This window comes from Clarias gariepinus, chromosome 20 (genome assembly GCF_024256425.1).
Source record: "Clarias gariepinus isolate MV-2021 ecotype Netherlands chromosome 20, CGAR_prim_01v2, whole genome shotgun sequence".
In the NCBI taxonomy this organism is placed as follows: domain Eukaryota; kingdom Metazoa; phylum Chordata; class Actinopteri; order Siluriformes; family Clariidae; genus Clarias; species Clarias gariepinus.
The window spans coordinates 16,379,678-16,406,761 of record NC_071119.1 but is presented as its reverse complement, the minus strand read 5'-3'; the positions used below and the strand labels follow the sequence as shown (position 1 = coordinate 16,406,761).

Below are 27,084 nucleotides of genomic sequence, written 5' to 3'. Positions count from 1 at the left end.
TCTGTTCAACCCGTCAACATATAAAGTGTTTGTTTGTCCCATTAGTTTTTTCTTAATCATTTTCATGTGAAAAAAAAGTTGTTTTTTGTTTGTTTTTTTGTGACTCACGGTCTTCTACATAAAATCCTTCAATTTATACAAAATATGACTTTAGGAGGGTTTTCACAGAAAGTCACATATTGCTGGTTTACATAAAATAAACAAATTTTCTTATAACAATCTTATTTTAATTAATACACATTCGCATACTATTTTCATTTATAATTCTTTTGATTGTGTAAAACTGCTATGCGACAATGACAATTGTTAAAAGCGCTATACAAATAAAATTTATTTAATTAAATAAGCCTAGGTTGTGCAAAAATAAAGGATATTATACACTTTATATTGGACAACCCCGAAACCTCTATATATTCATTAAAACATAAGGTACACATAAAAGAAAAAAAAGAAGTAAAATAACATTTTATGGTTGAGGGTCTTGCTCAAGATTAGTGGTGGCTTGGCAGTGGTGGGATTTAAACTTACAACATTCTAATCAGAAAACCAGCATCCTAACCACTGAGCCAGCACTGCCCATGCGGCAGAAGACTGGCTTGCTAAATAAACTTGAATAATAATAATAATAATAATAATAATAATAACCTCCAGGTAATAAATAGCAACATTTTTCATGTATTATCTATAGAGCTTATCATGTATGGGGTCATAGCGTGTCTGCAATCTTTCCTAGGGCACTAAACAGAGCATGCTACCTCCATGTACACATCCCAGAGGTGATATTTAAAGCCATAAGCGCCGTGCCACCTGCAGCATCTTATGTGTTCATATTCTGTGGCTTTCTGCCTTCTCCAGAGGAGACTTCACCAAATATTGACTGCTGAAACTTTTTTTTTTTGGTTTACAATTTTCATGACATGTTTAGACTCAAACTGAACATCATATCCATTTATGATCCATGATTCCATCAAAGGTGCTGATATTTCTGCTTATGATGCATACAGTACGTGTAATTTAAAGTTGAACAGAATTAAAGTTGGAAAATCGGAGTAGTTCGACAGATTGGTGGATTAGTGCTGGAGCTGAATGCTCGGGACAGCGGCTCTTCTACTCTACAGTTCTACAATTTTAGAATATTAAAAAGTACACAGTGTTTCAGGTCTAGCGTCTGGTCGAAGTTTATTGTGTGGTGTGCAGCGGGAAAATGTTACCGTAATATTATTTTAGTACAAAATATTACAGCCAGAGCCTTAATAACAGGAGGAGCATAAAGCTTTATACAGCAAGTGCTGAGGTTCGCTTTACAAGTTTAACAGTTTTATTTTTACTTTATGCTTTCTGATGCACATTAGTCTCTTATTGGGGTTGTATTTTATATATTTTACGGTACCAGGCAATATTGTATTTTAATGCAGCCTTGAGAAATAGTTGAGAAATTGAGGAATAGGGGAAGTTTTGGTCTCTCATTTTCAGTCCAGTCCCTGTATCTGAGCAGTGTCAGACGAATGTTGCTGTTTGTTAAGCCACAAAGTGATCTACGAATCATTCACGCGTTTAAAAAAAGCCTCTAACTTAATGCATGACCCAGTGAGAAACAGCTGCAGATGATGACAAATGATCAGGCCGGTGATTAGTATACTGTGTGCTCAATGCTGATTGGTTGGAACAGATGAGAGGGGAAATGAGGTCGCTGTTACATACTGTAAACAAGCAATTTTCTAATAGGATCTTCAAGCACTTTGCAGCCTGTTGCAGTAAAAAGAAAATCCACTTCCTTTAATTTATTTGACATCGTTTATTTTTTACTTAATTGTGAAGAAATTAGGGGTGGCTCAAGACTTTTGTGCAGGTACTTTATCTCTCACTGTACACTTGTGCATGTGGATAGGGATAAACCACAGCCATGTCTCTGGTTCTGACTTGAAGGAGAGGGTGTTCGTCTACAATAACAGATAATAATAATAATAATAATTATAATACAATAATTATAAAAAAGTAAATGAATAAATAAAAACAACGATAAATGAATTAATTAATTTAAACAAAAAATAATAATAATAAATTAATTAATTTAAACAAAATAAATAAATAACAATAAGTTAATTCATTAATTTAAACCAAATAAACAAACAACAACAACAATAATAATAATAATAATAATAATAATAATAATAAAAATAATAATAATAATAATTTTTTTAAAAACACTTATTTAAAGCAACCTTATATTTTTGCTTGACAGCAATCAGACAGACCTGACAAGCTGTAGATCAGGAAGGGTGTACTCAGTGAGGTGTGAGAAAAGAAAAGAGGAAAAATTAGGAAAAGCAATTAACACGCTGGAGCCTTGCTGAGAATCTTAACATCTCTGCGCGGAGTTCTTAAAATAAGATAACAAGTCTACTTTGGTGCTCTTGCCATTTTTAGGCTGCAAAAGTGACATGACGAGGAATAATTAGGGTTAACACAAAGGCGCGCATTAGCAAGACAGATCTGCACAGGCACAAACACACACACACACACCCTAATTATCTTTTGGAAATTTGAACCATCAACCAAAAAACACAGCTGACCCCATGTGAGTCTGAAAGTTATTTTCGTCCAGACACCAACCTAATGTAGCCGTGAAACCTCAGATTTGCTAAATTGTTTGGGTGTAAGCCATTTTTCACTGTTCTAACAGGTGCTGTTCTTTTTTTTATTATTTATTTTTATTCTGAAATATCGTATACTAAAAATGGATTTTGGATTTTATTTAATTAATTAATTAATTTAGTTATTTTAACCCCTCCCCTAAAAATATGCTTACTTAAGTCAAACAACAATTTATAATAAAATGTCTTCTCGAAGAAAGCGTAAAACTGATTGACATTTACAAAAAACTTCAAACAAAGTACGGTGATGAGACTCTTCATTTTATTATTTAATATTTATTTTAACTCTTTATAAAATGTTTAAACGCTACAAACGTTTTAATGATCCCTGCAGAGGTGGCTCTAAACCCACATTCACCGAGTCGAACGTCTGATCCATGAAAATCGACAGATACCTATCTGTCTGTGGGAACTGTACACACAATCATTCACCAACACTACTTACTCATTACCGGAACTCGGCTGGGAGTTATTGCCACATCCCCATACAGTCCTGACCTCTCTCCAAACTACTTCCTCATTTTTGGGCCATTAAATTAGTTCCTGGGAGGCCAGCATTTTAGATGTGAAGCAGCAGTCCAATTATTAAGAAAACCTTAGAAAGCCTTTTATCTTGATGGTGTCCAAGCACTAGTGAGACACTGGGATGAGTGCATTACAGTAGCAGGGGACTATATTTATTTATTTCATAACCATGTTCTGTTATCCTGCACAATCAAAAGTCTCGGTTTGATTTGAACACCCCTTATACAGCAAACAGTATGAACAATGGCTCTTTTAAATATAAAATGTTTAAAGGGTATTTGTACACATTTTTGACACTATTTGCTGTAGAGTTATGCACTGTCATTTTTTTTTTTTTTTTTGCACAGCTTAGTAAACCATTCTTTCTCAACAGAGTAAATGGGGATTGTCTAGCATGACACTATGCTATCCTACCTCATTTACAGGGACATCAAAATCAACATAGCTGAAACACCATGACCTCAGAAATTAATACAGTAAAAAATTATTGCATTAAAAAATTAGTTATAATATATTTACAAGTTAGCTTCAGAGTAATCAATACAGGCATTGGAAAAAATCACTGGCTATAATTCAAGCATGTTTTAATTTAAAAAATATGTATACATATACATGAGCATGTACAATCTTGATAAGAGCATTTTAAAAATCATGTTAAAACATTATTTAGATTAAAAGAATTAATGGAGAAAATCCTCCGAAATCACAACCGATCTTGCGTAACAGTGTGACAGACACTAAACCAGACAATAAACCAGAATCGACCGGTTTTCAGTTTGTTTGGCTGCGATCGCTGAACAGCTAATCACCCTCAGATATAAACGATTGTAAGGTTGCGCAACATAAACAAATTTTCATGGTGTTAAAGCCCCTAATCTGCCTTTTTCTCCAAACTCTGTAAGCAAATTAATCTCAGAACCACTAATTACACACGCTACACTAGACTGGTTACGCTAGGCTAACTAATTCTACACAATTCTTCATTGTACTTGGTCTAGCTTTTAGATAAAGTCGTCATCTGGCGGATATTCAGCGAAACACAACACATTTATTTAAATTCCCAAATGTTGCTTGTGGGATTTCGCGGCATTGTGCGCGCAGAGTTGCAGCATTTCACGGGAAAAAAAAATGCACATTCTTAATGGCCACATCTGTACATCAGTATCAAATCACCGCGAGCGCTAACTGGTCGAAAATCACGCTCACAGCACTCAACCCGCGGGATCACTGTCAAATTGAATTTTAAGGCAGTGAAATGCCGCTGTTTCTTTATAATCCTACAGATGGCGCGCTGTCTACTACTGACACATCATTTTGTGTGGTAGGAGTAAATTATTTGCTAAGTTATTATGGCGGATGACAGAGAAACATGCTGCTAAGTAAAAATGTGGCTTTTTGTTTTATTTAATTTGGAGTTAAATGTTAAACTCTTGTATTTGAAGTTACTTCAAATTAATTTTAAATTAGTTTGTATTGTTTAAAAGCTGTGCTTGTTTTTAAGTGAGGAAAAGTAATGTTATAAAGAACGGGCTACATTTAATTAATTTTTTTAATTGTAATAAAATCTAAGGAAAATGTAATATTGAATACCAGAATATTTCTAAAATCGTGATACTTAGAGAATCTTAATTTAAATCGAATTGGGATATCAAATCAGAAGTCAACTGGTGATTTCCATCCCTAGCGAATAGAAGAAGTTTTTCTGCACACCCATCTCAATAAGTCTAATCAATCTGGTGGCTTCACTAATTTCCGTTATTTTTAAGGAACCACAAAATCCTTTGTTTCCCACCGTATGCATAAAGCGTTCATTAACAAGACCTAAGTTTAAAGAAACTGACAAAACAACGCCCATGACCTTTCCTACATCCCACCTTTGGGTTGGGAACAGGGGAACGCTATGTTGAATGCATCAGTTAACTGACCTTTTAAAGCTGACAATTACTGCGAAAATAACAATGTGTCAACAAATTGCCATTTCACAGCTTTGTCTCAGGGTCATTTTACAAAACCGGGGAAGAAAAAAAAAAATAATATATATATATATATAAACAATTATATGGTTTGTCATCGCAAGTACAATTTATTTTGAATAGAAAGATTTAATTTGTCGTGCCAGACAGATAATCTATCAGACCTTAAAGGTCTGCATTCAGGCTCATCCGGTTTCCTTCTGTCTTGCTAATTCAAGCATTGAAAGATGAATTCAAGCTGTTTTGACTGATTGGCCTGATAAAAATAAACACGTCCTGCTGTCGTCTTCACACGTCTAACACGTGACGGTGAACGTGTCAAGGGTGAGCAAGACAAATCAGTAGAGAGGCATCAGAGGTGTATAGCTGGACATGTGACTGACAATGATACTGTACATTGTATAAATAAATATAAAAATATATGATTTACTGTATACACACTTATATGCAGAGAATCTCAAGAACCATTTCACTACCGTATTCCGGTCATGTCCAGGATTCTCTACGTAACGCTGCATGACAGGCAGCATCTGAGTTTTATGAGACGCTGCAGGGTATGAGAGCCTTTAATGGCTCAGAACTGACAGCTGCACCTGAAAGTTCTGTTACTGAAGACAACTCAAGGCAACTCAACTTAGACAACACGAGTATGGAAAAAAAAAAAAAAAATCAATAATAAGACCGTTGTGAGCATTCTGCACCTACAGAGCTTTGTGGCTGGAATTAAAACGCATAGCTACGGCAGATGTAAAGTAAATCCACACGCCACATGCGGAACGGTACATACTGTATGTAGGTATCATAAAGTAAGTATCATAAAAGATCAAAATTACCATGTTAATATCAAAGGTAGAAATACAAAGCTAGTTCTAGTTAGCTCCCTCATGAAAATAAACAAGCTTTTCAGTTTTTATCATTGGAAGGCAAAATGAAAAGGAATATACAGTAGGAATATAGGGCGATGCTCGGTTTTTGCAAAGCATAAGGGGTTCAATAGGATCAGATGTTGTCTATAGACTGATTTTTGTAGAAGCTACTGTACTCCGTTGTCAGCGTGCTAGCTACATCAAGCAGCATTGTATATTTTGGCTGCACGTCATGTCATTCATTCCACATCAATATTTATACAGCAGATATCTGATATGTATCCTGAATCTTTTGTGTTATCTCCAATAGTCACATTTATAATGGAGGTGGACCGGTGAATCAGCCCGTAACTGATGGACAGAAATAGCTGGTTTTAAGCTTTATCGGCCATGACCGGTGATCAGCATCGAATATAAAGAATTCTGTGCTGAGTTTTCGAGTGGTGCTAGAACACGTTTTTTTTTTTTTGTTTGTTTTTTACGGCTTTACATTATTAAACTTCATGTGTTTAAGAAACCTCTGATTAGCATCTTTTTTCAAACTTTGCAACCAAATGAATCTCAAACCCGACTCATTACACACACTTACACTAGTCTCAAAAGACCACCAGTTCAATCAGTTCCAAACCTTGACCGCAACTTAACCCGGCAATTAGCGCCTGTTTTAGGGATGGGTGGTTCATGAATGAGTCATTCTTTTTAAACAAATCTTCAATGTGACTCCAAAAAACGATTAGTCTCAAAGAGTAATTCGTTCATGGGCGCGCATGTGCAAAGCATCGCAAGACCTCCTTATGTACAGGAAATAGAATGAGTAGTTACCTTTAAGTCTTTTCGGTCCGAATCGTTCGTTCTTTTGTCACGTGACTGCCATAGACGCTATGAAGTGCAACAGATTCAAAAGATGGAACGACTCAGACTAGAAGATATAAGAGGTGAGCTACTCATTCTGTTTATTATAACATGTCCTAAGCTGCATTGTAATATTTTCATTACCGGAACTAGAGCCAAAATTTGTGTATGTAGACGTATTAGGGGTCTGTTTATTGAAAATGTAACATTTAATTTTATTTCTGATCAACAGAAAGAAATTAATTAAATGATTTAAAAAAAAGATTTGTTCATTTTAATGAACGAGATTCAAAGAACCGAGTCACTAAAATGATTTAAACTTCCCATCACTAGAAGATATTGTGGCGTTTTTATCGCCTGAAAGGATGGTGGAGAGACGAGCGAGCTTATCTTGCTGCCCAATGCAAATGGCTGGGAGTATTTTATTTAAGCACACAATCTCACAACTCAAACACATGAGACGGCTTAAAACAAGAACACCCTATCACACATACCCTGGCTGAAGCCACTAAACCAAACACCTTTCCCCAACACGGTGAACACATAACCAGTCCCTCCCGCAGAGCATGATGGTTATTACCCGAACCCCGCCCACGCCACATTGCCCCCACCCGAGCTGTGACCGTCCCCGGTCACCATGGCGAACTCAGTCTAGCAGGCGTGACGTTGTGAACGCCGGAGTCGGCGTTGTGAACGCCGGAGTCTTTTTGCGGGGGAAGGCGGGGCACAGCCCTCTTCCTGAGGCGGACCGGCCTCCACAGAGCTCGATGTTTTGCTGACGTGGGGCTGGTAGGGAGCGAGCCGGTCCCGGTGGAGCACGACCAATCGCGACCGCCCCGTCAACCGCACCCGGTAGACCACATCAGAGAGCTGTGCGACGACCGTGCAGGGGCCCACCCAGTGCGACATCAGCTTAGGTGAAAGCCCCCTTTTCCTTCCGGGGGAATACACCCAAACCTGCTCCCCATTAGCAAAGTCACGCCCCCGGCTGTGGGTATCGTACACGCGGCGCTGCTTAACCCCGGCGTCCGCCAAGTGTCTACGCGCCAATTCGTGGACACGAAACAGTTTGTCTTTTAATGAATAAAAATAGTCCAAACCTGGTTTCGTGGGTAAATCCACTTGAGGCGGGGGCCCGAACACCAGATCCACAGGCGTGCGCAACTCGCGACCGAACATTAACGCAGCTGGCGTCAGTTGCGAGGACTCCTGCACCGCTGTGCGATACGCCCAAAGCACGAGAGGCAAATGCTCGTCCCAATCTTTTTGCCGGTTGCTGGTAAGCACGGCGAGTTGGGTGGTGAGTGTTCGGTTAAACCGCTCCACGAGGCCGTCACTTTGTGGATGCAGGGGCGTGGTGCGGGTCTTTTTCACCCCGAGGCGCTCGCACACCGCCGCAAACACCTCCGCCTCGAAGTTACGCCCCTGATCACTGTGCAACTGCTCCGGGGAGCCGAATCGGCTGAACACCTCATCCACCAGCACTCGAGCCGTGGTGGAAGCGCTCTGATCCGGAACAGCGAACGCCTCCGGCCACTTGGTGAAGTAATCCATGGCCACCAGCACATAACGATTCCCGCGATCAGAAATGGGAAACGGCCCCAGAATGTCCACGCCCATACGTTCCATGGGCGCCCCCACCCGAAAGTCTTGCAAGGGTGCTCGCGAGCGCTGGGTAGGGCCCTTCTTTGCCGTGCAGACATCGCATCTGTGGACAAAAAGTTCGCTGTCAGTATGACAACCCGGCCAGTAGAACCGAGCACGCAACCGCCGCAGTGTCTTAGTTACCCCAAAGTGTCCCGAACCCGCGTGCCCATGAACCATCCCCAGCACACATGCCCGCAAAGTCCGCGGCACCAGCAGCTGAAAAGATTCACCAGCGCCACACGGCCGTTCCCACTGGCGGTAGAGTAAGCCCCCCCGCAACGCTAGTCGGTGAAACTGCGAGTGGAGAGCTTTTTCTTCGGGTCCCAGGTGGGCGATTGCGGCATAATCCGGTCTCTGGCCCGCGTTAACCCAACTTAATACCCGCTGCAATGCCGGGTCCTTCTCCTGCTCGACCATTAGCTGATCGCAGTCCATCTGTGGCACAGGCGAAACGACCGCCGGCGATGGTGTAGGTGCCGCAGTGACTCGGCTGCACGCCGGCTCGGACGGCCGATTACCGACGGGGGCTTCGGAAGACTGCGCAGGGAGAATGTTCTGATTCACGGGGGTCGGGGTGTGTTCGATGTCGTGACCACCCACACGCTCTTCAACCCGCTCGCAGTGTCGACAACGCTCCTTGCTGCACGGCCGGCGGGATAACGCATCGGCGTTAGCGTGCAATTTTCCCGCTCGGTGCTGAACGGTAAAATGATAGTCCTGCAACCGTTCGAGCCAACGCGCTAACTGCCCCTCGGGCTCTTTAAAACTGAGCAGCCACACCAGCGAAGCGTGGTCGGTCCGCAGCAAGAAGGATTGCCCGTATAAATACGGCCTAAAATGCTTAAGGGCCGCGACGACCGCAAGCACCTCGCGCCGCGTGACGCAGTAATTCTTTTCCGGCCCAGACAACGCGCGGCTGAAGTACGCGACAACACGCTCTTTGCCCCCGGCAACCTGAGACAGGACGGCCCCCAGCCCTACATCGCTCGCGTCCGTGTCGAGAATAAACGTACGAGCTATATCAGGATATTCGAGAACGGGCGACGTAACCAGAGCTTCCCGTAACCGTGTGAACGCACGCGCGTGCTCCCTGTCCCAGCGAAACGGCTGGTTCTTTCTCGTGAGCGCGTGCAGCGGGCTGGCGATCGTAGCAAAATCCCTCACGAACCGGCGATAGTACGACGCTAACCCGAGAAAGGTGCGCAGCTGCGACACATTTGACGGCTCAGGCCAATGCTGTACCGCGGCAATTTTGGCTGGATCGGTGGCAATCCCTTGAGCGCTAATGACGTGTCCCAAAAAGACAGTTTCTTGCCGCAACAACTGGCACTTTTTGGGATTGAGCCGCAAATTCGCCCGCCGGATAGCTAGAAACACCTCCCGTAGGTTAGCTAGCGCGACCGCAAAATCCTTGCCGTGTACCAATAAATCGTCTAAGTAGACGACACAACGGTTGCGAGGGATCTCTGCCAATACTCTCTCCATTAACCGTTCGAACGTAGCGGGAGCGTTGCAGAGGCCGAACGGCATGCGCCGAAATTGCCATAGATCTTGTCCGATCGAAAACGCGGTTTTGGGTCGTGCTTCCGGGGCGAGCTCTACTTGCCAATACCCGCTACGCAGATCCAACGAGCTAAACCACGCCGAGCCCGCAACGTGTTCCAGCGCATCATCTATTCGCGGCAACGGATAAGAATCCTTGCGCGTCACCTCGTTTAACCGCCGGTAGTCCACACAAAACCGCCACGATTCGTCCTTTTTACGCACCAGTACAACGGGTGAAGACCACGGTCCGGATGCTGGCTCTATAACGCCCGAGTCGGCCATCTCACGCAGCTGCTGCTCGGCTATAGCTCGTTTAGCTAACGGGAGGCGTCTCGGATGTAACCGAACAGGAGCGGCGTTACCCGTATCGATATGGTGCTGCACCAAATCGGTATGCGTGCACTCGCGCTCATCCACTGCGAAAATATCGGCGAACTCGTGCAAAAGGGACTTCACGGCGTCGGTCTGCGTCTGATTTAGCCCTACACTGCTACGCCGCATCAGCTCGGCCATTATTCTCGCTCGGACAGCTACCGGATGTTTACATGGCGCGTCCACCGGAAGTTCCGCCCCGCTGGTGCGTGCTACTAACTCGTCCGGCCGCGCTTTGGGCACTAGCAACCTAGCTAAACCGAAACTACCACGCAGAGTCCCGTCTGCGAGATTCAGTACCGCACCCCACCTTTCCAAAATGTCTAACCCCAAGATACAATCATCCTCGATATCCGCCACAAAGAATGCCACTGTGCGACAGGCCCGTATCCTCAAATAACTTCCCGACACGGTGCGAATGTTCACGGCCGGGTCCGGCAGCACACGACCGCGCTCTCCGCGCTTCAACAATCCCCCGCGCAGCAGCGAAACTGTAGAGCCGGTGTCCACGAGCGCCCGCAGCGAAACGTTGTCCAGGCCGCAGTCCACGTAGACCCCCGCGCGATTTCCGACCCGTCCCGACCGGAAGTTAAATCCGGCAGTTGGGGGAACAAAGATGGCTGTGGGAGGCGGTTTCCCCTCGGCGCCCCCCGAAGCTAGTTTAACGGCTGCTGGGGTACGCTGTCCTCCGGCCGGAGCACGTTGCAGCGGTATCCTTGGCCTCGGCGTTGTCGCGGAAACTCGCCGGCCGGGTCGAGGCCTAGCCGCGACGGGTAGCCCTGTCCCCGGCTAGGTTCACCTCCCCAGCGGCCGCGAGCCACCGAAGATCGCTCGGCTCTCTCGCCGTGGTGTTCTCCCAAGATGGGCTCGGCGCGCTCAGCCTCGCGCAGCGCCTCGGACAGCGACGCCGGTGCCGCTAACCGGAGGTGCTCGCGAAGGCGGTACGGCCGGATTCCCCGAAGAAACGCGCGACGAGCTAGCTCTTCCTGCTGGCCGTGTCCGAAATCCGGGTAGCCCTGGCGCGCGAGAGATCGCAGGTCCATGGCGAACGCCCCTAGTGGCTCAGAGGCGCTCCGCACGCGGGTTGCCAGCTCCTCGCCCGCGGCCTCGTTACGGTCTCCTGCGCCGAAACGGAAACAGAGCGACTGCTGCAGCTTTAACCAGTCGTCCCGCTCATCAGCCCGGAGATCTTGCAACGCCCGCAGCGCGTCACCCTCCAACGAGAGGGCCACCCGGACGGCTGTTTCTGCCGGGGACCAGCCCGCGAATTTGGCGGCTAGCTCTACCTGCGCGATGAACGCGTGGGGATCGCCGGCGCCGTTGTAGGCCGGCAGGCGCAGCTGTAGGTCGCTTCGCTGGCGGACGGGGCACGGAGCTGTAGCTTGCTCCGGTGTCGGCGCCACGTCACTGGAGGACTCCTCCCCGAGGTCCAATACCGGAACCTGGAACGCGCCGCTCCGCTCCGGTCGCCGCTCTTTGCCTGCACTAGCCCCATCAGGGAGGGTTTTCTTCCTCCGCAGCTGCTCCGCTACTCGGCGGCCCATTTGGATCCTCCGGATTTCCTCCGGGGTGCGCTCCAACTCGCGACTCTCCATAATCCCACTTCTGACACCAAATGTGGCGTTTTTATCGCCTGAAAGGATGGTGGAGAGACGAGCGAGCTTATCTTGCTGCCCAATGCAAATGGCTGGGAGTATTTTATTTAAGCACACAATCTCACAACTCAAACACATGAGACGGCTTAAAACAAGAACACCCTATCACACATACCCTGGCTGAAGCCACTAAACCAAACACCTTTCCCCAACACGGTGAACACATAACCAGTCCCTCCCGCAGAGCATGATGGTTATTACCCGAACCCCGCCCACGCCACAATATTGTGTATAGTTTAAATGCTGCTATGATATGAGCTTTTAAGTTTTGTGTAATTACTCAAATGTTCAAATCAGTTGTGAAGCTGTTGAATAAAAATAAGGCACAAAACTTTAAATAAAAAAAATATATATTTATAAAAAAATTTATACAATTTATGGATATTTATGAAAATCATGACTGTAGATGCATTTTGGCTCTTTGTAATGGATCATACTGAATGTACTGTATGAACACTGAAGCGCTTGTGAAAGGTTGTGCAGAAAATCCCTAAAAATTACTAAATTCAACTTATCATACTAGACTTCCAAATTGCATGCGCTACTAGAGACTAAATGCATGACTAGATTTATGGCTTAATCGAATTGAACTATTAAATAGTATGCACTTTAGATACTAAATTCACAGATGTGCCACAAAGCAGAAGTTTATTGTGTATTGTGATGTCTGCAGAAGTGCCCTCAGAGGTTGGAACACCTAAATGAAAACATGTTAAAATAAAAATAGATATATCCTTCAATGGAGAAATGTTCCGCACGTGAGAATGCACGGTACCTGATATATGTGAGAAATCACAAGCTTTCAATGTGCATAAGCAGCGTTCTTCACACATCCCTTTTTTGCATGCACCACAAAACCAGATCATTTGTGTTTTTCCACTTTCACACATGCAACCCTGCACCATTAACTACTAAACAATATGCTTTAATGCATGGTACACAGGTAGTCACAGGTCACAGGTATCCAAAACACACAAATTATAGCAGTTCTTCATAATTCATAGCAAATTGTGAGCTGTAGTAGGTACTTTGTAACAGTTAGACGGTAAATCCTGACAGGTCTTAGACAGGTCTTAACAGCTTAGCATAGGTTGTTAATGGTTCATAGCGGAGTCTTAGGGGATTTTTAGCAATTTGTAGCTTTTACTGTACCTTTTTATATTCACACAATATAAGCTAAGCTTTCATGCTATTTACACCCTTACTTCTATTACGCTCATCATTATGTAGAACTCTGTTTCCGTCGGATAAAATGTCAGACTGGTGCACATCTACCGTCTTACAGGTATTAATCCAAAAAATCAAAGCACCAACCAATAAACGAGCTCTAATCCCATTACACAGATTTGAATAGAAACATATTAAACGGTATTGCAGGCTGTAATGATGGATCATCTGGATGATGCAGTCATGTAACACTTACTGTAAGTGCCTTGGTTAAATAATGAAAATCCATCTGTAAATGTCAAAGAGTTTATCATCTTCTACGTGTAATCTTTGTTTAACGTGATCTCAAGGTGAGCAAACACATCCTTACTCCGGCTGGAGATATTTAAGACAGAAGTCTAGTGGCAGGGCTAGTAGGCGGCAGCTTGTCTGATTCACTGACAGTGAATAATGATGTAAGAGACATGAGTTGTTCCCTCAGCTACAACTACACTGATTGACTGTCGTCGGCTCCGAGAGTAAATCCGAGCACACAGACACCGAATACACACCAGCAGTCAGTCAGAATAGCAACTACAGCACCATGAGTCTGTGAATCTACAGTACATGCATCCTCTCTTAGACTGGTGATTTTAAATTTGTAAAAGTGCTCGAGACTCCAAACTCTCCTCTATACAGTACATAGGCTCAATTCTGCCATGTGAGTACTTTACATTGGGTTGACGTGACTGGATTATTAACGTATAGTCTTTTACTTCTTCCCCTACTACATATCATGTCCCTTGATGACTATATTGAGATAAACCCATATACGCATTTATATAAAAGGCTTATTAAAACAAGTATTGGCTGCGGAAAAAATCAATTGAAGATCAGTGAGCAGATTTCCTTGGGGCATAGAAGAGATATGAGGTCGCACACATAAATTAAACGTTTTTATCATCTTTTACCATGGGAAAAAAAAAAAAAACACTGTCAAGTTACTGATGTTTTTTTTTATATATATATATATATATATATATATATATATATATATATATATATATATATACACAGAATGGATATACACTACCACTATAACAAACTTTTTTGAAAATCATTATTCGATTTAAACAAATTTATCCATTTCACAAACAATTAAAGAATTGATGTACGAAATTCTGACTGTAATGCAGCGACCAGCACTCGACACTTTCCGGATCTAAAAACTATTGAGACGTTGTGGTAGCAGCTTTACCGTATGGTACGGAGAAAAAACTCCATCGAGCCAATCCATCTTGTGGGAGATGCTCCAGGAAGCATGGGGTGAAATCTCATTGGATTATCTCGAAAAGCTGACAGCTAGAATGTCTACCAGGTTATAACTGAAGGTGCTTCTCATTGATGACGGTAAAGTTTAAAGAAAACAAGAATCCGCATGTCTTGTTCTTTTGCTATATGTTCTATTTAGACTAATATCGTGTGTTTTCTTGTGATCCAAAACCTTTCAGAGGTAGCGTACATAAGCCACAAAACATCAACACCAAATTGAATACCATTGCTTATCAAGTATATACCAGTAAACTGTAGTGACTAAAGGCCAGCCTGTCCAGTCCGATCACACAGAAAAGCACAAATGTTTTGCAAATTAAAAAGTCAATATTAGACCAGAAAGAAAAGTATCAGAACACCCAGTGCATCCCAGCCTGCTGCATATGGAGCTTAGCAGGCAAAGAGTTCAAGGTTGTCTATCTACCTTCAAATGCCCCACATCCCAAACTGAGTAGGCGTCCATGAAATAAGCCAGACACACACATCCAATTCCATGAAGCCCCCAAACACACACAATCCACAGTTCTCAAAGGATCCACTACTAAAGCCTCGATGCCAGACACTACAGCACCCAAGGGGCCCGAGCTGCCTAGGATTCACAACTAACACAATATTGAGATTAAGATTTAGGTACAGTATTTATTTGGCAGCTTGGTGGCGCTGGGACTTGAACCTCTGACCTTCTGATCATGTTTGTTAGTTGGTGTTAATGTTTTGCGCTGCGGTGTATAAAGTTTATCAGTAAAAATTACCTAGGAACTACTGATAGTAGGCAATATAAGGTCAATTGCTTACCTGCAGTTACGTGTAGGGGTCACAATACTAAATTAAACTGTATGCACTTGGAAGCCTCTTATTGAAAAAATAAATCTGATTAAATTTGGTTTAATATAAAAAAAAATTAGAGGGGGTCATTGGCATTTAGGACTAATACATACAGTACATTGCCTACTGTATATTATAATAATAGTTTTCATATACATATTTATTATTATATTACAGTACATTTCAATACCTGATACCTCAGGGGTAACCTGAAGTGAAATAACACCTTTTATTAATATTTATGGAATTTTTATCTGTTGTAATGACTTACTTATGCATATACTGTATCACGTAGCCCGAACAAACACAAGGCTTAAACAGAATACTGATTTTTTTCTTTCTTTCTTTCTTGCCAGACTTACACCATGCTGACATAACAGTTAAATCTCTACAGGAAAACGAATTAGCCTCACTCATTTGACTAAACAACAAACAAATTGCCTAAGCCACGGATGCATGATGCCGTAACCCCGTGTAAACCCGAACTGCAAAACACTGCTGGAGGAAAGCTCAAGCTCGGGGTGTGTGTGTGCTAATTAACCTGTCTCCAGTGGTGTATATCATTACAGTAATCATTGTAACGGCAGAAACATGCACACTGATTTGCACACATGCTATCCCCTCTAAAATCCTGCCTGACAGGAGCTTGGTCTTAATTATTGTTTTTATTGACAGTACAGATTATCACCGCAGATAGCCTATTTGTTTTCACCCTTCTCCCGGCCGATGATGGAGCCTGCACCATATGCACAGCTTGTTTATATTAACAATAATGATGTGGCATACCTAATGAGACGGGGAGGTGGGATGTCGCCTTGGGCGCTCGAGCACATTTGCAAGCGATGTCCGCGATGCCCCTTTTCAAGGTTTTTTCATATGTATAGGATTCTACTCCTGTTAGCCAGTAACATGAATATGAGACAGGCTCATCAAAAAAAAAAAAAAACAGGCTGGTTAAGTGTGCAAAAACACCAGGTGGTCCAGTTTCAATGAGCAAGTGGCTCACAGGCATGGATCCCACTGCGGTCTTTTGCTGTCGTAGCCCAGCCTGTTAAACGTTTAACATTCTGAGATGCTTTTCAGCTCAGCACGCTTGGACGGTTAGACTGGCTAAATGAATTACCGTAACCTTTTCATCAGTGATTGTCCTCGCTTATGACTGAGGCATTTATACAAAAAACTGTTGCTGCTTGTTAGGTTTTTTTTTTTCGCACCATTTAAGTAAAAATGTAATGCAAGTTCCAAATTCATTAGGTTCCAAAATACTCACACCAGTCCATTTGGCACCACATTTAAACCCACCCAATTCCCCGTTCTGATGTGAACATTAAAGGTCCCATATATGACTTATTTTAAATTTCTTTAGCAAGTTGACTAGGGTCTCAGGGGGTCGCCTAAGTGTTTCTCTAGCTTAAAAAAAAAAATAGCTATCATATGAATTTTTACAATTTTGATTTTATCACATTTCTTGCTTAAACACCACACTGAAAACCCATCTGAAGAGAAAATTTATTCTGCATAATAATTCCACTTGAAATCAACATCTTGACCTGCGTCTGCATTATGTGACATGTTTGGCTTATTAGATAATTACATGAGTCGACATGTACAATGTTTCCTATAATAAAATATGTTTCATATCATTAGGGCTGTTTATAGCATTACATTTAAAATGAGCTATATAACCTAAAGGCTATTACACTAAATATTTATTTTACACAATACAAAAAATTTAAATACGTGTTTATTAATTAAATGTGTTCCATCGGAATTTCTTGTTAAACAGAAACTATTGTAACTATTTTACCTGCTTATTTTGTGTATTGTAGCATTTCATATTTCTGATGTTAAAATATAATGCATATTTTGATAATTGTTTATCTAATCATATAATTATGATGTTATCTTGATATTATCAGTATTTCATGTTGTGTTTTATATTTTAATTATTATTATTCCATGTGCCTCTGCCACATTGTTCAGTTCTAGTTTTTTTCGGTCTGATTATATTTGCACGTCATGACTGTTCACATCCATAATTACACCTGACTTTTATCTGACTCTAATGTTAACGTGTCTGTCCTCTGAAACAAATCGGTGTATGTGCACACCGATACGTCTTCGCTCGGGCCATCTGGTCTAGAACACGGCATGAATTTGCACGACCGCTCGTTCATTTCAAACAACAGATGAGATTTTAGTAAAAACAATAGGCATGGGATTTTTCTCTGTGTGACGGCAAGCAGTAAATCATCTGTATTTGTTGAGATCCAGAGAAAGGACGAAAGCCAGATGCTTTGCGTTAGCTGTTTTAACAACTACAGTATTGCTAGCACCAGTGTTGGGGGACGTTACTTTTTAAAGTAACTAATTAGATTACAAAATAACTGTCTTTAAAAAAGTAATCAGTTACATTACAGCGTTACTTTCTGATAAAAGTAAAAAAAAAAAATTGAAAATATAATTAAATAACTGAGTGCTTAAATGGCCCTAATGCGTTAAATTACTTGTTACATCAAAAAAGGAATCCAAGTACTCTAATGCGTTACACCCAACACTGGCTAGCTCGAATATGAAATCCTCTAACTGGCAAAAAAGTAATGTGAATATAGCTAAAGCTCTGTATTTGACTTCATATGACAAAAAAGGTCCAAGCAAGTTTAGATATAACTTATGGGGGCTCAAACTCTTAAAAAAAAATAAAATAAAAAAAAATTATATATATATATATATATATATATATATATATATATATATATATATATATATATATAAGGCGGCACGGTGGTGTAGTGGTTAGCACTGTCGCCGTGCACCTCCGGGTTCGATTTCCGGCCAGACTCGATTCCTGTCTCTGTGTGCATGACGTTTGCATGTTCTCCCTGTGCTTGGTGGTTTTCCTCTGGGATCTCCAGTTTCCTCCCACAGTACAAAGATATGCAGGTTAGGCTAATCGGCGTTCCCAAATTGCCCGTAGTGTACGGTTGTTACAATAGAAATAAATACGATGGTCACCATTGTCCTCCGCGGTCCCTAGTTGGACTACAGCGGTTCCTAAATGAAGATAGATGGATAATAATGTTTACTTAACTCACTACTTTGTTGATCAAACACCTGTACTTTTACTCACTACATTTTAAACAGAATGTTTAGGTTACTATGACATTGCAGGTTGGTTAGTGCACCAAAGTGATTGACAGGTATTTGGGCAGGAGTTCCCACCCACTTGGTCTCCGGGCTGCAGATTCTTCTGGCTCCTTTTCAATCCTATAGAATGGATACGCTTGTTAAGGGAAGATTGGAAGCGATCTAACTTACTGAGCAAAAGAGTTGTGAACTTTTTATGCGTTTGGTTTGTGTTTCATGCCAATAAAAATGCTTTTATGAGCTTAAAATCTGCAACCACGTTGAATTCTGTATGCTTGCAATCTACTAACTTCTACAATTTCTACAAGACTTCAATTGTGTTTAAGATACTGTTTATCAGTAACTCAGATAAATATCCAGAAAAATCTCGAAGCACATTTTAGGTAAGTACTTGTACTTTTAATTGAGTATTGAATTTCTGTACTTCTGTGATTTCGCAAGCAATGTAGTAAGACACACATCACACACATCATTTCCTATCATATTTCGTTTCACTCAGACTGTTGCTGTCTTATCTTTACCCTTATATATATATATATATATATATATATATATATATATATATCCATGTATAATTTCTCTATAATTAATTAAAATTTTAATTATATTTAATTGTACTTTTGTCAATCCGTAGATCAGTACACTGAGTCCAATTTTTTTAGATTTAGATTTTGGTTTTTATTTTATTTTTTAATTCGAAATTATTCCTTTAGTTTTCTTTGAAATTTGAACTAGAATTTTTAATGACTTGATAAGCATAGGGACAGTCTTTACCATTCTTGGTGTCGTGGGTAATAATAATAATATTTTTTCAAATAGTTGACCCATAATTATATAAGCAAATAACTGGAACCAACATTAGCTAATACATTAAGTGAGTTCCATTAAAGGTGCCATATTTTTCTAATCCTTTACCAAGTGAACACAGGTCTCAGAGGTCTCTCACAGTCTGTCTTAATGCATTTTTTATACCTCAATCTGCCTTTATTTCACTCCTCCTCTGAATACGCTGTTTCCGTTTCTGTGTAAATGAGCTACGACCCAGCAGAAGACAGCAGAGCTGAGCAGCAAACCATATGATGTCACAACGAGAAGAAAAAAAAGTGGCTTGTTTAAGGCATGTTACATGCACAAAATCTTATGTTTAAAAATGATTAAAAAAAAAAATTTTTGCGCACTAGTTTCCCTTTCAAATACAACTATAATAATAATTTTTTAAATACATTTTTTTAATTATCATGTGTTGCTCATGTTTACAAAAGCATGTTGTTCAGTGAACATGTGATTCCTGTATATTCTGTACGACGCAACTTCATTCAAATCCTTCGACTGTGGCTAAACTCCTGACAGCTAACGCTTTATCTCAAAGCACATGCTCCTTCTAAAAGCGTACACGACGTTCCCCTTGCACAGCGGATTAGATTGTGAGAAGCGCTGCTCTGTCACCAAACATGCAAATGTACCTGTCTCAACCAACGTGTCTGACAGATTTTTATAATAATCACAGAAAAGTCAAAATCTCAATATCTCACTCACACAGTGACACAAGTCACATTGTACATTAAGTCAATCCTCAATAATAAAAAAATAAATAATAATAAGTCAGGGGTGGATTGAATCCAATCTCGTTATAAGTATTTAAATTACCAGAACCGTCCATACGTCCCCTCGTTTCTGTCATAGCTACATACCTTTCCAATTAGTTTCACTCTACTTATTGAATAATATGCTTAAAGATTAATAAATGAATATTAAGTGATAATAACCTTGGGGAAATTATAAGCCAACCTGTAATCAAGGCTTAAATCTGCAGACTTAAATATAGTATTCCCTGTATATTTCTTATTCCCTGCATTTTTATTATTTCCTGCAATTGTATGATCCTATAATTCCCTGTATTCTTATTATTTTTGACATGTTCCTTTTTATACTTTACAACATTCAGAAAATTACACACTTCCTTGAACTATTTGCTAGCAATGATCTCAATCAATTAAACTTGGGAAAAAAAAAAACACACCTACCTCAATATTTCTAATAAACTTTAGAAAATTACTAACACATTGTACAGAATTACAAATTCAACATACAGAATTAGTTTTAACTTTTAGAAACATCATCATCACGTGAGAAAAAGAAAATAAAGAATCAATGATCAAAGTTTTTAATTCGCAATTTGTAAATCACTTAGCTAAATGTACACGCTTAATTGATGACTTCCTTAAAAATATTACCACAGAAATTTTTACCACAAAAATACTCCTGTTTTCAAAGAATATCAACAGTTCTTCTTCTTTTGACTTTATGATGCGGTTGATGCAATACTGCCACCCACGGACCCTAGCGTGGAGTACAAGACAAGCGGGAATAAAAAATAAAAAAGATTGCTTTGTATAAAACAACTTTCAAACAACTAACAACACAATTTACACAACATTTAATGCTTATTGGCATTTTAATAAAGATTTTTTGGTTTTACCAGAATTGGCTGGTGTTCAGTTTAATCAGCCGTGACCGATGATCAGCCGATCAGCCTTTACATTATCATGTACATTATCAATAATCGCAAATGTTAATCACACATGCCTTTATTTTCAAATAAGTCTTTAACCTACTTATTGTAGACGCTTACACCAATCTCAAAACACTTGAGACAGAACACATTTTATTGGTCAGAAATCACGTGCGCTAGAAGATGCATGCACCCTCGTCACTTAACCCGCGCGCACTGTTGAGTTTTGAAACATTAAGGGCATTTTAGGTGGTCAAACATCTCTACAATGTTTCTTTACAGTCGTACAGGTGGTACACTCTGAACTATGTACACATTTTCAACCCGTGTTGTACAATAGGAGTAAACTATTTGCTTAGTTTGGTTGCTTCGTCATGGCGGAGTATAGAAATAAATGTTACTTTTACAGTTAAACTCTAGTATTAAAAGTTATACAAATTTGTGTTGTTTAAATGCTGCGTTTGATTTTTAAATGAGAAAACTAATGTTATAAGGAACAGGCTACATTTAATTATCATTAAACTTTTTAAAGTTGTAAAATTGTAATAAAATCAGGTGAAAATGTAATATCGAATTAGGCTATTTAGAAAATCTTGATACTTATAGAATTGCATTTTAATTTATTGGCACTGAAATATCGTGATAATATCGTATCAGGAGGTGACCGATGATTCCCATCCCTGCTTTTGACTAATTTTTATATAGTTTTTTTATAATTACCTATAAAATCATAGCTGTTTAAAATGAATCAGACAGTAAAGATTAGTGCAACTGAAAACTGAATCTGTAGTCTAACTATGGTTCACAACTCCACAGTCTGTATGAGATATTTGATGATATTGAGATGGTGAAGAAGTTTCCAAAATATCTTGACAATCAGGATCTGATTAAAAATGTAATCAACTTAGATTATATCCACTCGGCTATCTCTCTGATCAAAAAACGCCATTAATTCATTCATTGTGTTTTGGAAATATTTGCATGAATTTGTGGTAAGTTCATGCAGAAATCCTTAGAATAAAGCCAAAATAAAATAATCGCACATAATTTTGATAAAATATTTTGATGTTTTCTAACATAATAATAATAATAATAAAAATAATAATATAATATCCACAATTACTGACCAAAAGCTTTACGACATCAAACATCATGATGCGGGGAGAGAAGTGTGATCGCTGTGACTTTGTAGCAAGGTTGATGTTATAACAGGGCTGGTTTTCAGAAACTGCTGATCTCTTGGGATTTTCACACACCACAGTCTCTAGAGTTTATACAGAACGGGACGGAAAAACAAAATGATTAAAGTGAGCGACAGGTCGGTGGACAAGAAACGCCTTGTTAATCTGAGACACCTGAGGAAAGTATAGTCTGATTGGGTTTAGATGCCAGGAAGGACGTAGTAACGCATATAATCACTCTTTATAACCACAGTGAGCAGAAAAGCATCCCGGCATCCACCGAATGTCGATTCTTGGCGTAGACGGGCTACAAGCGGCGAAGCTCACGGTCAGTTGCGGTTCGATTCCCGTATTTCAAGAAGAAGAATCTACAGTAGTCTAGCGCTGCTGTGAACTACAGGATACACTCCCCTCTGAAATCACTGCAGAAAGTCATATGTAAGCAAGTCATGAGCATGTGCACAACCAGTCTCTGCTTCTTTCCCCTTGTCTTCTACACACAACACCTGAACTTAGCCTAACCCACACCTACAGTACACACACACACACACACACACACACACACACACAATGCAGTGCGCTCTGGATGGAGCTAGTGTGAGGAATTATGACGGAGCCATGCTAATGAAATCACTCTTTTGTACTCAGCGAGTCTTTTTTTTTTTTTTTCTCGGAAGGCCAGGGCAGCGCCAGCGCCGGAGCTGTATCCATGGCAACTGACAAGAGGGTAAACTTACAGTGTATTTACAGATTCTCACAGGGTTAATACTTCATTTTGCTTATTTTATTATTATTATTATTATTATTATTATATATAATGTATATATATTTTTTAAAACCTGTCAGTATTATTTTGCGCTTTGTCAGCACAACAGCTTTGATTATTATTCATCAAGGTCGTTTATGCCCTGCTATTCAGGACATGATGTGAAAATGATGAGAATCATAGACATTTCTTTAGATTAAAGTTCCAAGATAAAAAATATATAAAAAAAAAACCTTAAAGAAAAGAAATGAAGAAGAACAGAACCGACCCTCATATGCTTTTGCATTGTGAATAGAAGTGATATAAAACAAGAATGCTATGCAAGTTTTCTCGAGACTGCGGAAACTTTTGAAAACCTTATACCCAGGGACTTCTGAGTAAGAAAAAAACGGAGAAAAGGAAGAAAAAAAAATGATAAAAATGATGGCCTCCTACCTTGGGTCAGGGTCCCGGTGAGGAACCTGTAAAAGAAGCGGGCCACTTTGGTCAGCTGCCGCTTGCACCTCTTCCTGCAGTGGCTCATTGTGGGTCAGCTGGCTTTCACACGCTCTCGACTGTCTGCTCCTGCACTCCTGCTCCTTTTTTTCCTCTCTCTCTCTCTCTCTCTCTTCTTCCTCAGACCTGCCTCCACCTGTGGGGTGCGATCTGTCACTCACACCCAGCCTCCTCCTCTACCGTTCCAAAAGGCTCAGCCCTCTTCTTCCAGGAAGGCTAAAGCACTGTACACTCTCACTATATTACTCCACACTCCTCCTACTCCAGGACACGTCCGTTCCCTTTTTTTTTTTCCCCGTACACGTTTTGTCCCCCCCCTTTTTTTTTGATGGGACGAAAAGAAAGAAGAAGAAACTCACAGACGCACTGACCTCGAGGGAGCTCAGGCAGAAGAAGCCGGAGGAGGTGTGTGTGTGTGTGTGTGTGTGTGTGTGTGTGTGTGTGTGTGTGTGTGTGTGTGTGAGAGAGAGAGAGAGAGAGAGAGAGAGAGAAAGCGAGAGGGAGAAAGAGAGAGGGACAGAGACCTCCAAATTTGTTTTACAAACAGACTACAGCCATAAGTTCACCTTAGAAGGACAGGAAAACCATGCACAAGGTCCCACTTTAGAACCTCCTCCCTTCTTATCTCGGGTTCCTCTGAAGTGTCCTTTTTTTTTTTTTTAATTTCTCTTAAACAGAAGTTAAAAGGCCAGAAGTGCTAGCATACTGTAAGAGCTAACAAACAACTTGCTGCTTTTCCACAAAGAAGAAACAACGAGACAAAGATCAGGAGGTGGACGGAGACGCGCAAGAGAAAGATCGATTCTGTCCCGGTGTGTCTTTCCTTTCTTCATTTTATCCATCGGTGAACAAAAAAAACGGCACTTAAGTCAAGCTCTTGATGCGTACCGAGCTGCGAGGTGGCTCAGATATGCACGTTACACACACACACACACACTTGCGCACGGCTTTACTACAGGGAACAGGCACGCTCCTGGCTTATTTGCTCTGCCACACTCTTATTTCATTTGTTGTCTCAGAACATTGATCTCTCTCTCTCTCTCTCCCTCTCTATCTCTCCCATACACACACACACACTGTGTGACTTAGCAGTGATTACGGTCGCCCAGGCAACCACAGACTCCGTGGATTTTTCCGACAGCCAATCACACATACACTTCCTTTTTACTTTCTCGGATCAAAGCAAAACAAACAAACTGCTCCGCTGGGTCTCAGTGTGTTTCCATCAAGTGTGTGCGCAAGCGTGACTGCCATGCTCATACGCACTGTGTCGCATCTGTGTGTGTATACTATATATATATATATATATATATATATATATATATATATATATGGGTGTTTGTAATGACAGACATTTGCGTACCATGAATATTTAAACTCTTTTAGAGCTTTTAAAAGACCCCCCCCCCCCCCACACACACACACTTCATATTCTTTATGCAGGCACAAGGGAAAAGATGATGTGTTATCTTATGTGGCATCCTTAAGCTTCATTTCCTCTCACTGTGCGTTCGCTTTAGTTACCACCGACGTCCATTAAGACCCGATTTGTGCATCAAGGTCAGCGGCCTGACCTCCTCACGTCCGTCCCCTCACAGTCGCATTAAAAGGCACTTGAGAGCACCGACACCCGTGCCATTCCTAACAGCTCCTGTTCAGCTCATGCATGGAAGCGTTGCGCCTCTTCACACGTGCGGACAGCTTGCTGAAATATATATATGCAAATCAAATGTATGTATGCGGTATATACATAAATAAAGATGAACAATCAGCAGAATTATGTGTGTCAAGAGGCATACACTTCTTACTGTGTGAGGCACATAGCACTGAGCTCCTGCTGAAACAATCATGTACGACCTTGAGCGATGAGCTTCGAGCTAAGAGCAATAAAACGTGTAAGGCACACAGTGTGTGTGTGTGTGTGTGGAAAAAAAAAACACTGTTAGGCCAATCGAACTGACATCTCATAACCTGACATCAGCATAAAGTCGCTACGAGGATTACGACGATATTCGGATAATACAAGATGAAAGATTGTTTTTGTTGCCATATTTAGTGCAATACAAGCAGAGAAGCAGTGCAAAGTTAAATTCTTGCTCTGCATTCCTTCCGACAAAACTTTCAATACTGTCCAGAGTATGTTATTAAATGGTTGGAAATTACACCCACACATGGAGTGTGAAATATCACAAATATGAACTAAAGTAGCACATGCTGAACATGACATAACCTCTTCAGTATTCAATTATATACAACGTCATTATATTATATTACAAACTATATTACAGTACAGTTAGTCCCTGATTTATGAACATTTGCGTTACAAATTTTAAACACTCATAGATACAAACAAATTGGAATTAGCTCATGTGTATTGTACAGAAAATAGACACTGCAGTGCACTAGATACTAATATTTACAATTATATACAATATTTTCAGTGTGTAAGTGAATGTGTAAAATGTCAAAAGTACGGTATATTGTATGTGTGCGTGTGGAAGAAATGTGTCAGCCTCACCAGTTTTAATAAATCAATCCAGGAGAACAATAATAGAAAATGGCTGTCCTGTAAAGTTGTCCCCGCGTTGAAAAATCCAAATTTCGAAAAAATCCTCAACGGGACAGAGTTAACAGTCCTAGCAAGAGTACAATGTGGAACCAAAACACCAAACCTGTGTTTTTATGTGTCAAAGGTGTACAAGACTAACTCTGTCTTACTTTTGAACAAATCCGACTTATGAACAGAAATTTTTGTTCGTAATTTGGGGACTTGCTGTAGTATATAAGGTAGACTAAGTTAAAGGGAAAGAAACAAATGTTTTACTGCGACAGGCTGCAAACTGTCTAAAGATACAATTTATTAATTAATAAATACTTTTTTATGTAACAACCTCAGGAGTAACCTAATTTCCCCTCTCATCTTTTTCAACCACTCAGCATTTAGCATCACCAGTATACTAATCACTGGCCTGATCATCCGTTATCATCTGCACCTGTTTCTCACTGGTTCATGCATCAAGTTAAATGATTTAATTGATGCTTGAATAATTTATAGGTCACCGTGTGACTTATCAAACAAACATTCCTCAGAAACTAGTCAGGTACAGGGACATTGGACTGAAAATGAGAGCCAAAAAAAGTCTTTCAGGAAGCCTGGAGAACTATTCCTCAAGTCTACAATAAAAAAGGGCAAAGTCTGGCTATTAGGAAGCAAGATATAAAGAAATGAGGGGTGGCTCAAGACTTTTGCAAGACTTTGTGGTTATGAATTATTAACAAACATTAGGTGAAGTCGGGGTAATTTCAGCCACAGGGTAATTTTGTCCAGAAGAATTCTGAAAGTCTTATTAAACTATAAAGATGACTTTTAGATACATTCAAGATACAAGATTTTTATCAACCAACACGTCAACTGCTGCTGGAGAGATAATCTTACATACTTTTTACATTTTTGAGTAGATATACATAATTTATGACTTTATCAAGACTTCTGTTTTTGGCTTAAGTTTATATTATTAGTTTCAGACTAACTGTCGGCGCTTTCCATAAGGAGGATACGGTTGGGGTAAATTTGGACATGGGGATAAATTC

The 27,084-nt window shown here is 40.7% G+C and overlaps 1 protein-coding gene across 2 annotated transcripts in view; it reads right to left on the bottom strand.

The window, feature by feature from the left end:
- Nucleotides 1–27,084, bottom strand: part of LOC128508699 (Kv channel-interacting protein 2-like) — a 249,530-nt gene that overhangs the window by 94,345 nt on the left and 128,101 nt on the right. The window contains exon 1 of one of the 2 annotated variants that reach the window (XM_053480142.1): nucleotides 23,434–23,712. The exons of the other annotated variant lie outside the window; for it this stretch is intronic. Within the exon in view, the coding sequence (XP_053336117.1) occupies nucleotides 23,434–23,521 (88 nt within the window). The 5' untranslated portion in view covers nucleotides 23,522–23,712. Of the gene's footprint in view, nucleotides 1–23,433; nucleotides 23,713–27,084 lie in introns of those variants that run through there. 2 annotated transcript variants of the gene reach the window in all.